The 15,148-nt window shown below is 42.6% G+C and overlaps 1 protein-coding gene and 1 long non-coding RNA gene across 5 annotated transcripts in view; one reads left to right on the top strand and one right to left on the bottom strand.

Annotated features, from left to right (window-relative positions):
* LOC114673536 (uncharacterized) overlaps positions 1–15,148 on the bottom strand; it is a 159,129-nt gene that overhangs the window by 74,893 nt on the left and 69,088 nt on the right. Inside the window, exon 4 of one of the 4 annotated variants that reach the window (XM_077974206.1) lies at positions 1,349–4,259. The exons of the other annotated variants lie outside the window; for them this stretch is intronic. Coding sequence (XP_077830332.1) covers positions 4,249–4,259 — 11 coding nt within the window. The 3' untranslated portion in view covers positions 1,349–4,248. Of the gene's footprint in view, positions 1–1,348; positions 4,260–15,148 lie in introns of those variants that run through there. 4 annotated transcript variants of the gene reach the window in all.
* LOC144336270 (uncharacterized) overlaps positions 3,594–15,148 on the top strand; it is a 100,877-nt gene continuing 89,322 nt past the window's right edge. Inside the window, exons 1-3 of the long non-coding RNA XR_013407897.1 lie at positions 3,594–4,222; positions 4,525–4,608; positions 8,245–8,368. This is a non-coding gene — a long non-coding RNA (uncharacterized LOC144336270). The remainder of the gene's footprint in view (positions 4,223–4,524; positions 4,609–8,244; positions 8,369–15,148) is intronic.

The raw sequence follows: 15,148 nt of genomic DNA, 5'->3' as shown, positions 1-15,148 counted from the left end.
ATGTGATTAGAGAAGGGGCTGTATGTATTATCTTCAGAATATGAGAATGTACACACACACATATTACACATATGCATACAAAATACACACTAACACACCCATGATTATTGTAAACAATTATACACTATGTTTTCATATTTTATATATGCATGTGGCTGTATATGAATATTTGAGCTTTTTAAAAATGTCAGAGCACAGCTTTTTGGTCTTATTTTTGGCATTGGAAAGGGGCATTGGGCTCAGCCTGAGGGTAAGGCTGGCCCTCCCCAGGGTGGGATGCAAACCTCTTCCTTGAAAACTGCACATGACCAGAGTCCGAAACCTGCAGCCACTCAGTCTTCACACAGGTGGAATTGTTCTTCCCTCTCCCAGTGACATCTGCAAAATGAGCGCCAGGCCCCTGAGCACCACCGTGGCTGCCACCCCCATGGGCCCTTCCTCATCCCCACAGGGCCCTCAGGACACTCCTAAGTCAAAAGAGGACCCCTGGCACCTCGAAGGGAAGTGGGGAAGTGGAGTTCAGGACATAGCCACCGTCTGCATCCGATAATATAGGGTGGCATGCAGGCCGTGGTTACAAAGCACATGAGACAAGCCAGCACACCTGGGTCTTCACTTTTAGTCCTAAAGCCAATCATCCTCTAAAAGGAGACCTTCATTCCCTGAGAGACTGCTTGTCCTTGTTTAGACTTGGTAGTAACTGAGGCCTGACTGCTGGGAAGCCACGTGTTCTCACGCCAGACTAGTTCGTGTTCAGCATGGCCTCCCTCCTCCAGCCATGGACTGAATCAGCTAATTATTTCCCATCATAAGCTACCCATTGTGGGTAGGCCAGGGGTCCAGCAGCACCTGATGTCGACCCTGGCTTGACTAGAGGAGAAAACGAGAGGGCTTCCCAAACCCTTAGGGCATATCCAGGAAACCTCTTCTCGTAGCAGGGGACATAAAGGGAGAAACATCCACAACAGCTCTTGATCCCTTCAGGACCCCTCAGCACCCCATGGAAAAAAAGTTGCTGCAACATTTATAAAGTCTCTTCCCTTCACAGGAACTGCCTTTGGGTACTAATAATTTATGCATCATTCTCTTTGCAAACACATGCTTAAATAAACACACCAAAAGTGGGAATTAGAGCAAGAGAGACAGTCCCAAGCCCCCTAACCTCCCACCCCCACACCCCCACCCAACCCGCCTGTCTGGAATTCTGGCTTCTTGTATTATTTGTTATTCTTACTAAAAAATTACTCATGAGGAAGAGTGAATACCAAGACTCTCCCCTTGGGATGGTTTTAGTACTTTTTTAATTTGGCAGATAAAGCAGTTAGCAATTCAAGGGAGGGCTGAGCAGTTTCGATTCCCTCACCCACTTTATTGATTCATAACAGCATTTACATTTTCACAGTTCATGGTATTCTGAAATCATTTGTAAGCCCTTAGTTGTTATCGTCCCTCAAGGGTCACCTTGCTTTGGAAGCCAACAAACACCATTGTAGACAGGAAGTGAATAATATAAAGGGATAGAGTGAGTCAGAAATAGAATCAGGAACAGGAATTTTGTCAGTTTTAAAATTCTGGAGCCATCTTCTATGTAGACTTGGAAGGATAGTCAGAGTGGTAACTGGGTGGGGAGGTGACATGCATGTGACTCTTTATAGTCAGGATGACAAACTTCTGGCAAAATTATGAATTTTGCCTCACTGTGAATCATTCATTCATTTATTCAGCAACCATTGGCTGGGCACCTACTCTGCACCAAGTATTGCGTTAAATACTAAAAATGCAAAAGTGCATAGTCTAATAAAAGAAAGAGACATGAAGTCACAATGACTTTGAGGTAAGCTCAGTACCTGCTATAAGGGAGGAAAGAAGCTCCCGATCTATCCTCTTTGATTGAGTGGCTGGGACTCACACATCAAGCTGATAAAAGATTAACATGAGGAAAAAACAGAATTTATCTATATATGCAATAGATGTACTCATTGGAGAACAGCGATGAGTAACTCAATGGAATGTTAGAATGTGGAGTTTATATACCATCTTAACAAAAGGCAATAAATTTGTGGAGAAATGACAAAGCAAGCAAAAAGGGATTGGGACTTCTAGGGGTGGTAAATTGTGGAACGGTAAATATATGGGAAAAATTAATGAATGATAAGAGTTATTTCATTAACATTTGTTTGTGCAGACCCAACCTGGTGCCCTTTTTGTCTCTAGTGATAATTGTTATTTTTCAACTCTGGATATGGGAAAAGGAAAGGGGAACAACACCAGCAAGGGAAATTTATATTCTGCCTTCAGATAGAAAAAGGGAGGATAGAAAGCTTTTCCTCCATTTGCTGCTTCTCAATCACCTTCAGCTCAAAATAATTCTTGAGCCAAAGTGGCATCTTCAAGACTGGCATATTCTGATCTCCTGCACTGCAGTCTGCTCATAGTATTATGGGAACAGCCTTGGGAAGATTCAGTTCTTCCTGGGGGAGGCAGAGAGTGGTCAATGAATATTCTCCAAGGACGGGACAGTTGAGCCAGTCATGGGCAGTAAGTTTTTTAAGTAGAAAAATGAGGGAAATACATGCCAGGCAATGAGAACAACCCAAGCAAAGGCAGAGCAGCGTGTGAGAGCTCGGGCCACTGGGCTATGTTGTGCGGGGAGGGCTACTAAACATCGGGAACCAGGGTAGGCTCTTGGGACACAGGACCGTCTCCTGGCAATGGGTGGTAGACAAGGAGTAAGAATGAATGAAGACAGGCAATAAGAAGCCAGAGAGAAAAAAGTAATATTGCAGAGGTCTGGGAAAAGATCAAGAAACAAGAAAGGAACAGCAACTAGTTTTCTCAAGGGGTATGATTAGGGAAGGAATAGAAAGAGATTCTGCTGACTCTTTCTCCTACACGCACAGCTGGCCTCAATCCTGATTCTTTAACAAAGAAGCAAAAAAGGAAATACAATAGCATCTTCTATCACCTCTTACTATTGAAGTAGAATTTAATTTTTAAAAATACGATTCATGGGGTAAATTACTAGTTTCCATTTTTCCAAGAAAAAGCCTGTTTTAGAGGTTGACCTTGATTTCTACCTAAATAAATTTCAGAAGGAGCAAATATCTAGACATAAAAATGTACATTTTAATTAAAATACTAAAATAAAGCATAGGTAATTGATTTATAATTTTAGCACACAACTTTTTAGATGGTCACTTGACCCTATGTATTAGTATTTTAAAGTTTGAATCAACAATTTCATTCATGGGATTTTTTCCCCCCCAAGGCCATAATGGGTCAAGGTGACAGAGAAAGATATACAAGGATGGTCATTAAACATTTTTGTAATGGTGAAAAATTGGAAACAACTTAAACATTGATTAAATAAATTATAGCATATCCATACAATGAAGCCCAAACAGCCAATTAGAATAATGATATATTACCACACTGATACTCTGTTGCCTGAGCACTGTCGGTAGGTAAGGTTGCTCCTGTTACAGCCCTGACAGTAGTTTATGTCTGTGCCGGTTGATCCATCCTCACCAACACCAGGGGGTGTCGTTCACATGCTTGTTATCTAGAGCTGTCCTTTCTGCCCATCAACAGACAGGTCTGCCCATGGGCACAGGCCATTGGTCTCAACTACGTATGGTTTGCCCTGTAATGCCTTCCGAATGGCCAGCTGAAAAGATTGATAGTTGAGAGCAGAGGACCTGAGGCACCTGATCCACAGACCAGACACTCAGGAGGCTTCTTTGTCCTCCTGAAGTACAGGCCAAGTTTTGGTGTTAATCAAATGAGTGATCAATGACAGGCTATCACATCTACTGCAAAAATACATGGCACTTCCCTCTCCACCTCCACAGTGGGCGGTGAAAATTAATTGAGTTCAGGCTGTGAAAAACTTAAGCTGCTATATGAAATGCAAAATCATTACGTGTCAGAGGTTGTAACATTCTGCTTGTGGCCTTGGGACTGAAACACCAGATGTTGTGCCCAATAATGACTTCAAGTCTCATCCAACTTCAATAACTCAAGATTGAGTGCATTTGGGGTTTTGACCTTGCACTGCTATACCGAGATTCAGCAGAGGCTAACTACCCCCAAGACTCCTTCCAGAGAACTGGGACCTCAGGATCATCTTCAACACCTTCACAGAGAGTACGGAGACAAAGCCCTTGCCACAGAGACCCGCCATGCCACAACACCAGGTGGAGACGCACCATTGCTTGAGTTGGTGAGTGAAGAGGGCCGTTGTTTGTGTTATTTGAGGGCTGTCGAGGGAAGAGAATTAGGTAAGCTCATTTAGAACTTACTAGAACACTTCTCAAAAAGATGTCTCAGCGTGGGGCATAGTTAAGACATATACTTAAGAGTAATCATCTCCAAATGAGTGATTTTTGTTTTCTTGTTTATTTCCTTATTTACTTGAGTTGTCCTGTCTCAAGGAATAAAGAAGGCATTTATGTAATAAAAGTGGTGTGAGTCACCCTTTCAAACCTTTAAGATTGGTTTTCAAACTGTTAAAAATTCTTATAGGTCTACCATGAAAGTTGCCATAGAAGCCTGAAGTTACCACAGCTTATAAGGAAGTGGTTATTGATTATGACGGATGGAGAAAGTGTAAGTTGCCTGTGTTTCATTCAGACTCAGACTAGCTCTGGTTAGAGAAGTCAACTAAAAGGAGGAAAAGAGGAAGTTCTGCAAAAATAAATTCAAGGGTCAACTAGCAGTGGATAAAAACACAACTATGATCTCTGTGACTCTTTCCTCTTTTATCTGACATTTTTTCACTTCTGCATGATAAAGAAAATAGAGACATGGCATGCTGGAAAGAAAACTAAAGCCGTTTCTTTAATTAAGTCCACTAACCTCGGAAGGAAGTCTGAAGTGTTCTTGTGGCATCGACAGACGAATGATAGTAACTGCTAAGACAGAAACTACTTGGAAAAACTGTTGATTTTAGATTCAGAGAAAATGAATAAGGAAAAGTTAAAGATTGATGAGAAAGGGATAAAATGTGCTATGAGAATTTTTTCTAAAATTCATGTTTTAAAAAAATGAGTTTATAATGGATTTTAGGTGAAATTCCTTTAATAAAGAGTTACATGTTTCCTGACTATGTATAAGAAATTCATGATTGTGACTCTGAGAGACTTGAATAAAAGGACCCGCATGTCTTTTGCCCTGTGATGGCCTGCCTAAATTGCAGGGCTATAAAAAGGAAAACCACCTTTAAAAGTTTCAACCCTAAGTTGACTTTATCTTACAGAAGAATTTCATGTGCATGCTAAAATACATACATATAGCATAGAATGTATATATAATTTCCTGATAAAATCTTCTGTTTTAGTGTACTTACATCTGGGTACATAACCTCCCCATATCTCTTTGGTATTCTTATTTGTTCTGCTTTTCCATTTTACATATTTTCCCCTAAGTGCCAAACATTAATAAAATTGCTAGCATTGATTACTTTTCCTTCACTAATACATCCCTTTGAGCCTGTTTCCCCAGCAACAAATAACCGGGGACAACCTACGCTTTGCTGACACATGAGAATCCTATAATTACAGACAGGAACAAAGATTCTAAAGAAAGTCTTCGTCTTCAATTCTTAGATTATTCTCCCCGCATCTTCTAGCCCTCCCCTCATGCCCTTTCATCTGACCCCAGTTCTGTTGTGACAGATTGTTATAATAATGACAGTGAATCATGGCTTTCTGGGTCTATGTCCCTTTGGTTCTTCCATTAAAAGATGGAGTCTATTTTTGCACCTCTTGAATCTGGAAGGTCCTTGAAACCCACTTGGACCAATAGAATGTAGCAGAAGTAGCATCGCGCAAGTTCTGGAGGTTAGGTCTTAGGATCCTGAGACCACCATGCTGTGAAGAAGTCCATTCTGGTCTGTTGGAAGATAACAGACTGTGTAAAAAAGAACAGAGATACCCCATCCCACAGTCAGCACCATCTGCTGACAGTAAGTGATACCATCTTAGACCCTCAGCCCCAAACTCCCAGGTGACGACAGCCAAGTAAATGAGTCCAGGCAAGACAAGTAACAGAACCAGCCAGATTTCCAGCCCTCAGGATCATTAGAGATAATAAATCATTGTGCTTTTTAAGCCACTCAGTTTTAGGGTGGCTTGTTATACAGCGATTGATAACTGATACATCCTCCAAGAAACTATGTCTTGCAGAAAGAATTCTACAAAAGGATCAGAAATAAACCATAATTTAACCTCCTTCCTTTGATCTACTCCCACCCCGGGTGCACATTCTCCTGCAGCCTACATTCTGGAAACATGCCATTAAACATTCATTCTTTGGAGGAGCCTTTGTTCTGGCCTGTCTCTTAAATTATTGAAGAATTCCTCTTATGTTCATTTTTCTGCCTGTTAACAAATGTTTGAGGGAGGGAAGAAGGAAGATGGCTTAAGCTGAACTCCCAGAAGGCAGAGGCAAGATACTCAAACATTATTTCGTGTATTCCCAGGATAAAGCCCCGAACAGTAGGCACTGAATAAACTTTACTTGAAGATAGCAATAAGAGGGAAGGCCACCATCAAAGACATTGGATCACAATCTTATTCAGGACATGCAAAGCATCATGTACTTGGTCTTAAAAACCAAAATCTTTTAAAGATCGGAACAGCCAGAGGCAGAAACAAGATTGGGTTGTAATATTTTAAGGCTACCGCAAGATGTACATCAAATAAATTCTGCTACATTTTCAGCAAACTCTCTTCTCAAATATGAAGCACATTAGTAACTTGCCATGAGGGGGAAAGCACATCATAACAGCATCTTGTTGTAAGAGGAAAGTACACTTATGGGGAAAGTGCCAGATGTTTCCTTCAGTGAGGAACTATGTACAGGATTCAGAAAATACCCAGGGTTTGAAAGTTGTGCTGTAGAAGCACCAGTTAGAACTGAAAATCTCCTGGGTTCCTTTAATAATACCACAAAACAAAATGAACTAAAATTTTGGAAGGATTCTTCTGAGCAAATCCATGTTTCACAGAACAAAAGTCAAACATGCACAGCTTCCACCTAAATTCACCAGATTGTGCTGCACACATGGTGAATAATTCAAAAGTAACAGACAAGTGATTTTTGTTAACCTTATGGCCTTGGTTCATTTTTTTTGTTTTGTTTTCTTGGGGGTTTGTTTGTTTGTTGAGACAGAGTTTTGCTCTTGTCTCCCAGGCTGGAGTACAGTGGTGTGATCTTGGCTCATTGCGACCTCCACCTCCTGAGTTCAAGTGGTTCTCCTGCCTCAGCCTCCCAAGTAGCTGGGATTACAGGCACCTGCCACCATGCCCGGCTAATTTTTTGTATTTTTAGTAGAGACGGGGTTCCACCATGTTGGGCAGGCTGGTCACAAACTCCTGAACTTGGGCCTCCCAAAGTGCTGGGATTACAGGCAGGAGCCACAGCACCTGGCCCTATGGCCTTGGTTCCTTACCAGTCTACTAGACTTTGAATGCTATACCAAACAAGGAGGTCACACAAACATCTAGAAGCAGTATTCAAATCTAGACCACTATTGAAATTGGCTTAGTCCAGTTGAAATCAACTCCAAGTTTAAACGGCTTGAGTCAGGAAATTATTCTGGGTAGCATTTCCCAGCAAGGTGGTCTGATGAGTGAGATTTGTTCTTATTATGTTGTTGCTGCTGCTGTTACTGGTTTATATTTTTTGTTTGGTTTGGTTTGGTTTGGTTGGTTTGGTTTGGTTTGGTTTGGTTTGGTTTGGTTTGGTTTGGTTTGGCTTGGTTTGGTTTGGTTTGGTTTGGGAGTTTCTTTCAGTTGGTCTTAATGCTCAGAATTTTTTCTGTGTCACTGCCAGATATTAAGTGATAGTTTGCTCCCCGACAGCCTGCATTCTGAAAAATAATAAAACTTAGGCCACCAGAGGTATAAAATAAATAAAAACCACCAAACCAAGTTTATTAACTTTCCAGGCAAGGAAGCACACACTAGCAAAGAAATACACTGAATAGTTAGCAGAGAGGGAGAAAGTTAGAGATTTTTCAGTCTAGAAAGTGACGGCTCACAGATTAAGGTTTGAACACCAGCACTGCAGGTGGCCCCAGTGAATCCATAGGCCTGAACCCAATTAACTCAAACAAATCCAGTCATTCACTGGTCAAGAAAGAGTCTTTGGTTGGGCGCATAGGGGTTTGGTGTTTGGGTCCATTTCAGTTGCTTAGAATTGGTTAGGCAGAGACACAACGTTGATTTTGATACCTGCTAGGGCAAATGTGGCTGAAAGTGGACATTTTTGCTTTGACAACTCCATCTGCTCCTCCTCTATGAAAGCTCCATCTGGGGCCGGGTGCAGTGGCTCATGTCTGTAATCAACACTTTGGGAAGCCAAGGCAGGTGGATCCCCTGAGGTCAGGAGTTTGAGACCAGCCTGGCCAACATTGTGAAACCCTGTCTCTACTAAAAATACAAAAATAGCCAGGCATGGTGGCGCGTGCCTGTAATCCCAGCTACTTGGGAGGCTGAGGCACGAGAATTGCTTGAACCCAGGAGGCGGAGGTTGCAGTGAGCCAAGATCATGCCATTGCACTCCAGCCTGGACAACAAGAGTGAAACTCTGTCTCAAAAAAAAAAAAAAAAAAGCTCCATCTATGACAAGGGGTGCATTTGGTGATTTGTCTCCCTTTATAGTCTTAAGCTCAGTGTTCGAGAATTTTGCAGTCATCTTTGGCAAATGTAAAACGTGTCTACGAATGAATGCAGTTCACATGTTCAAGGGGTCTCCACTGCCCTGCCCTGGTTCTACTCTAGAATTAGCCCTTCTTCCAAACTCTACTTTTATGCAACATGCCAGGATCCTAGCTTTGGACTTCTCTTTGAACAGCAAATAGTAGCTGGTAAAAAATACTTTTGTATGACTACATTAGACAATTGTGATCCCCTCTGAGCAATTGTGTTCCCCAGAATTCTTGGTAGATTTTAGGAATATTGATGTGGAAATGTCAAAGAATGCTTTCACAACATAGCAGATGATGGAGAAGGGGCGGGGGATGATAAAGAAGAGAGAATAGAAGGTAGGAGGAAAGGGAAGAAAAAGAGCTTAATGAATATCATTGTGGTGAAGTGCAAAGAGAGATGAAAGAAAAATGGTGTGGGAGAAAAATGATAGCATGGAATAAACCTAACTGAGCCAGGGCCTTATGTGACCAGAAGGCCAGAGAGAAACAACAGCAGCTGGAGAAGGCTGCAAAGCTAAGCAAGTTCATTTTGCACAGTCCGGGCAGGAAAATGCTGTTGGCTAGAACAGAAAATAACGTGATTTTTCCCCCTGCTGATGCTTCTCTGGGATCCTGCCAAGGCTCTATTCTGCAGAACCAAAAACTAAATAGACTAATTTATTCAGATGTGTTCCCTTCGTTCTCTCCCTAGAATGGTATTCAACCTGCCCAGGATACCAGAAATTTCTGTGAATTTGAATGACAAGGCATTAGCCAGCATGTTTCTCTCCATCCCACAACACCTGCTGCTGAAGAGGAAGCATTTGCCCCTTGCATGCAAATCGTTTTTTGTAAATGAAGCCTCTAATGAGCACTCTCATGGAAGTACCCTAGAGCAGGTAACACTTACATGAGGCACAAAGTCAAAAATGAAAAAGAAACTCATTATCTGCAAGCCCAGAGCTAAGCATTTGCTGTAAAACCACTATTCTCAATCTTTTCCTTGAACATAATTAATAGTTCTCCAAAATCCTCTGTGAATGTTTGCCCAGCTATGGCACCCGGAGCCCTTGCTGTAGTAGGTTCAGAATCAATGTTAGAACTGTAGAAACCTTAGAGATCATCCAGGTACATGCCTTCTTCTCTCAGAAGAGGACGTTGCAGCCAAGAGAGTTGTGCGAATTACTCAGGGTCACTACTAAATAGGAAAAGGTCTCCTAATTCTTAGTACAACGTTCATTTCACTGCCCTATGACACACATCCTAACTTATCACCCACACTCTCTCCTCCACCTTCATCATGTCCCTTGCCACTGAAGAATTCCTTTTTCTGCCACAACAGAAAATCTAACAGACAGTAGTTAAAACCATAAAGATAATTCCTGTTTCCCACATGAGAGGCTGGATGTAGGTGGCCCCAGGGTTTGTCTGCTGCTCAGCGATGTGATCAAGAACCCAGGCTTTTCTCATCCTTCTGTCTGGGCACCCGCAGTGTGCAAATCCTTCATCCTTGAACCTGTGACTTCATGGTGACCGGATGGCTTCCGCAGTTCCAGGCATTATGTAGTCACGCCAATGCCCAAGCAGAAAAGAAAGGGACAGACAGAAAAGGACTTTGCTATTGGACCAGGGAGGAAAATCTTTTCCAGAAATAAGATTTCCTTTTATGTCTCCTTGGCCAAAACCAGATCCTGTGGTCATCCCTAGCTGCAAGAAAGCCCGAGAGAGAAATTATCCGGCAAATGGTAACGTTGCCATCATTAAAAAAACAGGATTATGTCACAAGGAAGAAAGGTGTGTGGCTGTTAGGCAAGTATATCAGTTAACTATACAAAAAAAAATTCTGGAAAATCTTTTCCAGAAATAAGATTTCCTTTTACATCTGCTTGGCCAAAACTAGATCCTGTGGTCATCCCTAGCTGGAAAAAAAAAAAAAAAAAAAAAAAAAAAAAAAAAAAAAGCCTAAAAGAGAAATTATGTGGCAAATGGTAACACTGCCATCATTAAAAGAGCAGGATTATGTAACAAGGACGAAAGGTGTATGGCTGTTAGGCAAGTGTATCAGTTAACTACACAAAAAAGACACCAGAAAAAATTATCTCTAAATATGCTGGGTTAACTCAGGAATAGAAATAAGATTATAATCTGGAATGCATGAAATGGCAAGCCACCAATGCATTCAGTGAGGGAAGGGTAAGGGGACTTTTATTAGCAAACAACAGATTTACCCAAGCTGCTTGGAAACAGAGTTCATCGGTTCCAGAGGTTTGAAGCCAGAGTTCTTGTCAGTTCGTTGGTGGAGATGTCATCACCAGGCAACTGTTCTTTCAAGAACATGTTATGTGAATTAGCGCAGTTCTAAAGAAGGTCTGATGATGAACCTTATCAAAGCAGGAGATGCATGAAGGACTCCAGAGGTTTTTAGAAAGTCCCTGGAAGTAGTTCTTACCCCAGACACATAAGCATGAGCCTCCTCTCCGTCTGGCCTTCCCAGCTCTATTTTGCCTGAGTCTGACAAAAGTGATTTCATCCTACTATCTGCAACTCTCACACTATCAACATGCAACAAACCTCCAAAATTCAGTGGTTTAAAACAGCACCCATTTATTGTTTCTCTGGGACATAGAGGTCAGCTGATCCCACTGAGCTCATCAGATGGTTCTGCTGCTCTCAGTTGAGTTTGTTCAGAAACTATAGATCACCAGGACGTCCACACGGAGCTAGGCTCTGCTCCACGAGTCCCTCCTCCTTCTGGACCAGCAGGCTACTGAGGAATGCTCTTCTCATAGCAAAGGCCCAGACACAGGAATGCAAGCAGGATCATGCAGGGCCTCCTACCGTCTAGACTGATGACCAGGACACTGTCACCTGCTGTCTCATTCTATCAGCCAAAGCTAGTCATATGGCCAAACCTGAAGTCAGGGCTGGAGAAACCTAGTAGTGGAAGGAGCTGCAAAGTCACCTGGCACAGAGTGTGGGTCCAAGGAAAAGTGAGGATGTGGCCCCGCATAGTGGCTCATGCCTGTATTCCCAACACTTTGGGAGCCCAAGGCAGAAGGATTGCTTGAGCCCAGAAGTTTGAGACTAGCCTGAGCTACACGGTGAAACCCTGTCTCTACAAAAAATAGGAAAAGTATCTGGATGTGGTGGTGTGCTCTCCTAGTCCAGGCTACTCAGGAGGCTGAAGTGGGAGGATCGCCTGAGCCCAGGAAGTGGAGGCTGCAGTGAGCTATGATCATCTCTACACTCTAGCTTGGGTGACACAGTGAGACTCTGTCTCTCAAAGAAAACAAAAAGAAAAGTAACGATGTGGGGCCAATGATGCAATCTGGCTCACTAAGCAACCAATGCCATGTGCTCCACTTTTTTGCATTCACTCCCAATCTCCCTCCCCAAACGCACTCACTGTGCTTTCCTTTTGCTTCCTTCTCTACTCTCCTCCACCACCTCTATCACCTTTTTTTCTTTTCTTTTCTTTTTTTTTTAATTATACTTTAAGTTCTAGGGTACATGTGTACAACGTACAGGTTTGTTACATATGTATACATGTGCCATGTTGGTTTGCTGCATCCATTAACTCATTATTTACATTAGGTATTTCTCCTAATGCTATCCCTTCCATAATCCCCCAACCCATGACAGGCAAAGGTGTGTGATGTTCCCCACCCTGTGTCCAAGTGTTCTCATTGTTCAATTCCCACCTATGAGTGAGAACATGCGGTATTTGGTTTTCTGTTCTTGTGACAGTTTGCTTAGAATGATGGTTTCCAGCTTCATCCATGTCTCTACAAAGGACATGAACTCATCCTTTTTTATGGCTGCATAGTATTCCATGGTGTATATGTGCCACATTTTCTTAATCCAGTCTATCATTGATGGACATTTGGGTTGGTTCCAAGTCTTTGCTATTGTGAATAGTGCCGCAATAAACATACGTGTGCATGTATCTTTATAGCAGCATGATTTATAATCCTTTGGGTATATCCCCAGTAATGGGATGGCTGGGTCAAATGGTATTTCTAGTTCTAGATCCTTGAGGAATTGCCACACTGTCTTCCACAATGGTTGAACTAGTTTACAGTCCCACCAACAGTGTAAAAGTGTTCCTATTTCTCCACATCCTCTCCAGAACCTGTTTCCTGACTTTTTAATGATCACCATTCCAACTGGTATCACCATTTTTTTCTTATATCTCTGTACACAGTGGGGTGGCCGTGGAAGTCCTTGGTGGAGAGTGAGTGGATGTGGGATGTAGGGTGCTGTCAGCACTAAGTGGGGTGCTCCATGGCCCCTGCAGCCAGGAGCAGTGTTCTCACCCAGCAGGGGAGCTCTGCCTCCCCACATGTGCAGGGACAGTAGGAGGAGTGTGACCTCAATGCCCGGCTCTTCCCAGACTCAGGCTTGAGCCAATCCTGCTGGTGTTTCCACCATGGAGCCTGCCAGAGGCCTCAGGAATCTTACATGACTGTGCCTGACTGCAAAAGGCCACGGAGGCTTTTCAGACACAGTCTCTGTTTATCTGAAGGCACTTTGGCAGTGCTGCCGTCCCAGAGCCCCGACACATGACCCAAGCCTTGGATTAAATCCGCGCTTCATTCCTTTCTCAGTGTGCATTTCAAGTGAGAAGAGCGCTCATGAGGAAGTTGTCTTTCGCCTGCTTTACTCTCTGAAAACAAATTGATACTGAATGCAGCCTGCTCACCATTTGCTTACTTGCCAATTTTAAAAAGTGTATTCTCTAATGAATACATTAGTAGTGTGTCTATGTTTTCAACAGAAATGGTGGAAATTGATTGAAGAAGACCTTCAGAGTGAGGGTGGATTCCCAATGAACCCTATGAACCAGCTGGATTGATGATCCTAGTTCTAGTCACTCCTCTCCTCCTTCCTTGGTTAGGTTTTTCTTGCCATAACCTCATGTTCACAACTACTAAAGGGAACAAGGTCTTCTCAGCCCCAAACACAGGCTGCCTCTGCCAAGCCACGCAGGCGATGAGTAGACACAGCACACTAGGGAACACATTTGGAACTTTTTTCTGTTCCATTTCCCTCTGGGCAAATGGCAAAGGATGGCCTTTGACACCAAACTACTGGAGCCTGCATCTGAGCAGAGGCTGGCTTTAGATGGCTTTTCAACTAAAACGGGAAGAGGCAGTGGGGCTGTCATGAGGATGCTCTTCAGTGGGAGCCAGGGAACCTGGATTCTAACCCCAATTCCTTCTGTCCCTAGAGCTGAGATCTCAAGCTCGTCACTCATCCTCTCGGAGCCTTTGTTTCATCATCAACATACGGGCTTGCAGCCAGGGAAAGATCCTCACCATTCATTTTTCACTTGACTGGCCAGATGAGCAGTGCCTTGAGGCATAAGCCACATAAATGTCTTCACTTTGTAAAGTTGAGCAACGCAGCTCTGAAGAGCACTGCTGGTCCTTGAATGTATCCATCATTGGGTCCTCTCCACATCTAATCAATCCTGGTATAATTCCTTCTACTCTGTTGTGGAGAAAGCACGGCAAAGTCTATAAGTAGTCAAGACATTGTGAGATAGTCTTCTTGGCAAATAGGTCAGTAAAATCAATCACTAGTTTGTTTCAAGGGCTGGTGCCATTCTGGGACAGCTCATAGAGGCTCAAAGACCGGGGCTATTGAGAAAGACTGACATGGTCTTCTCTGGTGGAGTTTATGTTCTAATAGTGGGATGTGTGCCATTAGCAAGCAATTAAATAGATGCTAATTTCAACTAGTAATAAGTTTATGTAATACTACATATTCAGTAATAGTTTAAGTAATAAGTTTATGAGAACTGGAACAGTGCACCAAGCCCAAGAGACTGAACTGTAGCCCCCCAAGGTTCTATGTTGAAGCCCTAATCCCCACTGTGATGATATTTGGAGACTGGGCCTTTGGGAGGTGATCAGAGTTAGATGAGGGCCCTTGTGATGGGATTAGTGCCCTTATAAGAAGAGACACAAAAGAGCTTGCTCTTTCTCTCTGGCTTTTAAGGACACCACAAAAAGGCAGTCATCTACAAGCCAGGACGAGAACCTTCACCAAGGATCCCAGTTAGCCAGCACCTTGATCTTGGACTTTGCAGCCTCCAGAACTGTTAGAAAATAAGTTCCTGTTGGGTAAGCCATAAGGCTGTGGTATTTTGTTATGGCAGCCTGAGCTGACATTATTTGATAGAGAGTACATGGGCATAGGAAAAGTCTCACTGAAGAAGAGGTTTTGAGCTGATGCCTGAAAGACAAGAAGGAGCTATGTACCCCCTGACCATTTGAATTTTTATTTAGATCTTATATTAATTTTATAATAAAGAAGTGTTTATCATATGCTCAAATATAAGGTGATCCCAATACCAGAGGATCCTGCTTTTAAATAAAAATACCTAAAAAATAAGTGTTTTGACTAACTCAAATATATAACCCTTAGGGGTATAGCAAAAATAGTCAAATA

The sequence above is a fragment of the Macaca mulatta genome, chromosome 17 (genome assembly GCF_049350105.2).
Source record: "Macaca mulatta isolate MMU2019108-1 chromosome 17, T2T-MMU8v2.0, whole genome shotgun sequence".
In the NCBI taxonomy this organism is placed as follows: domain Eukaryota; kingdom Metazoa; phylum Chordata; class Mammalia; order Primates; family Cercopithecidae; genus Macaca; species Macaca mulatta.
This window is presented reverse-complemented; position numbering and strand designations above follow the sequence as displayed.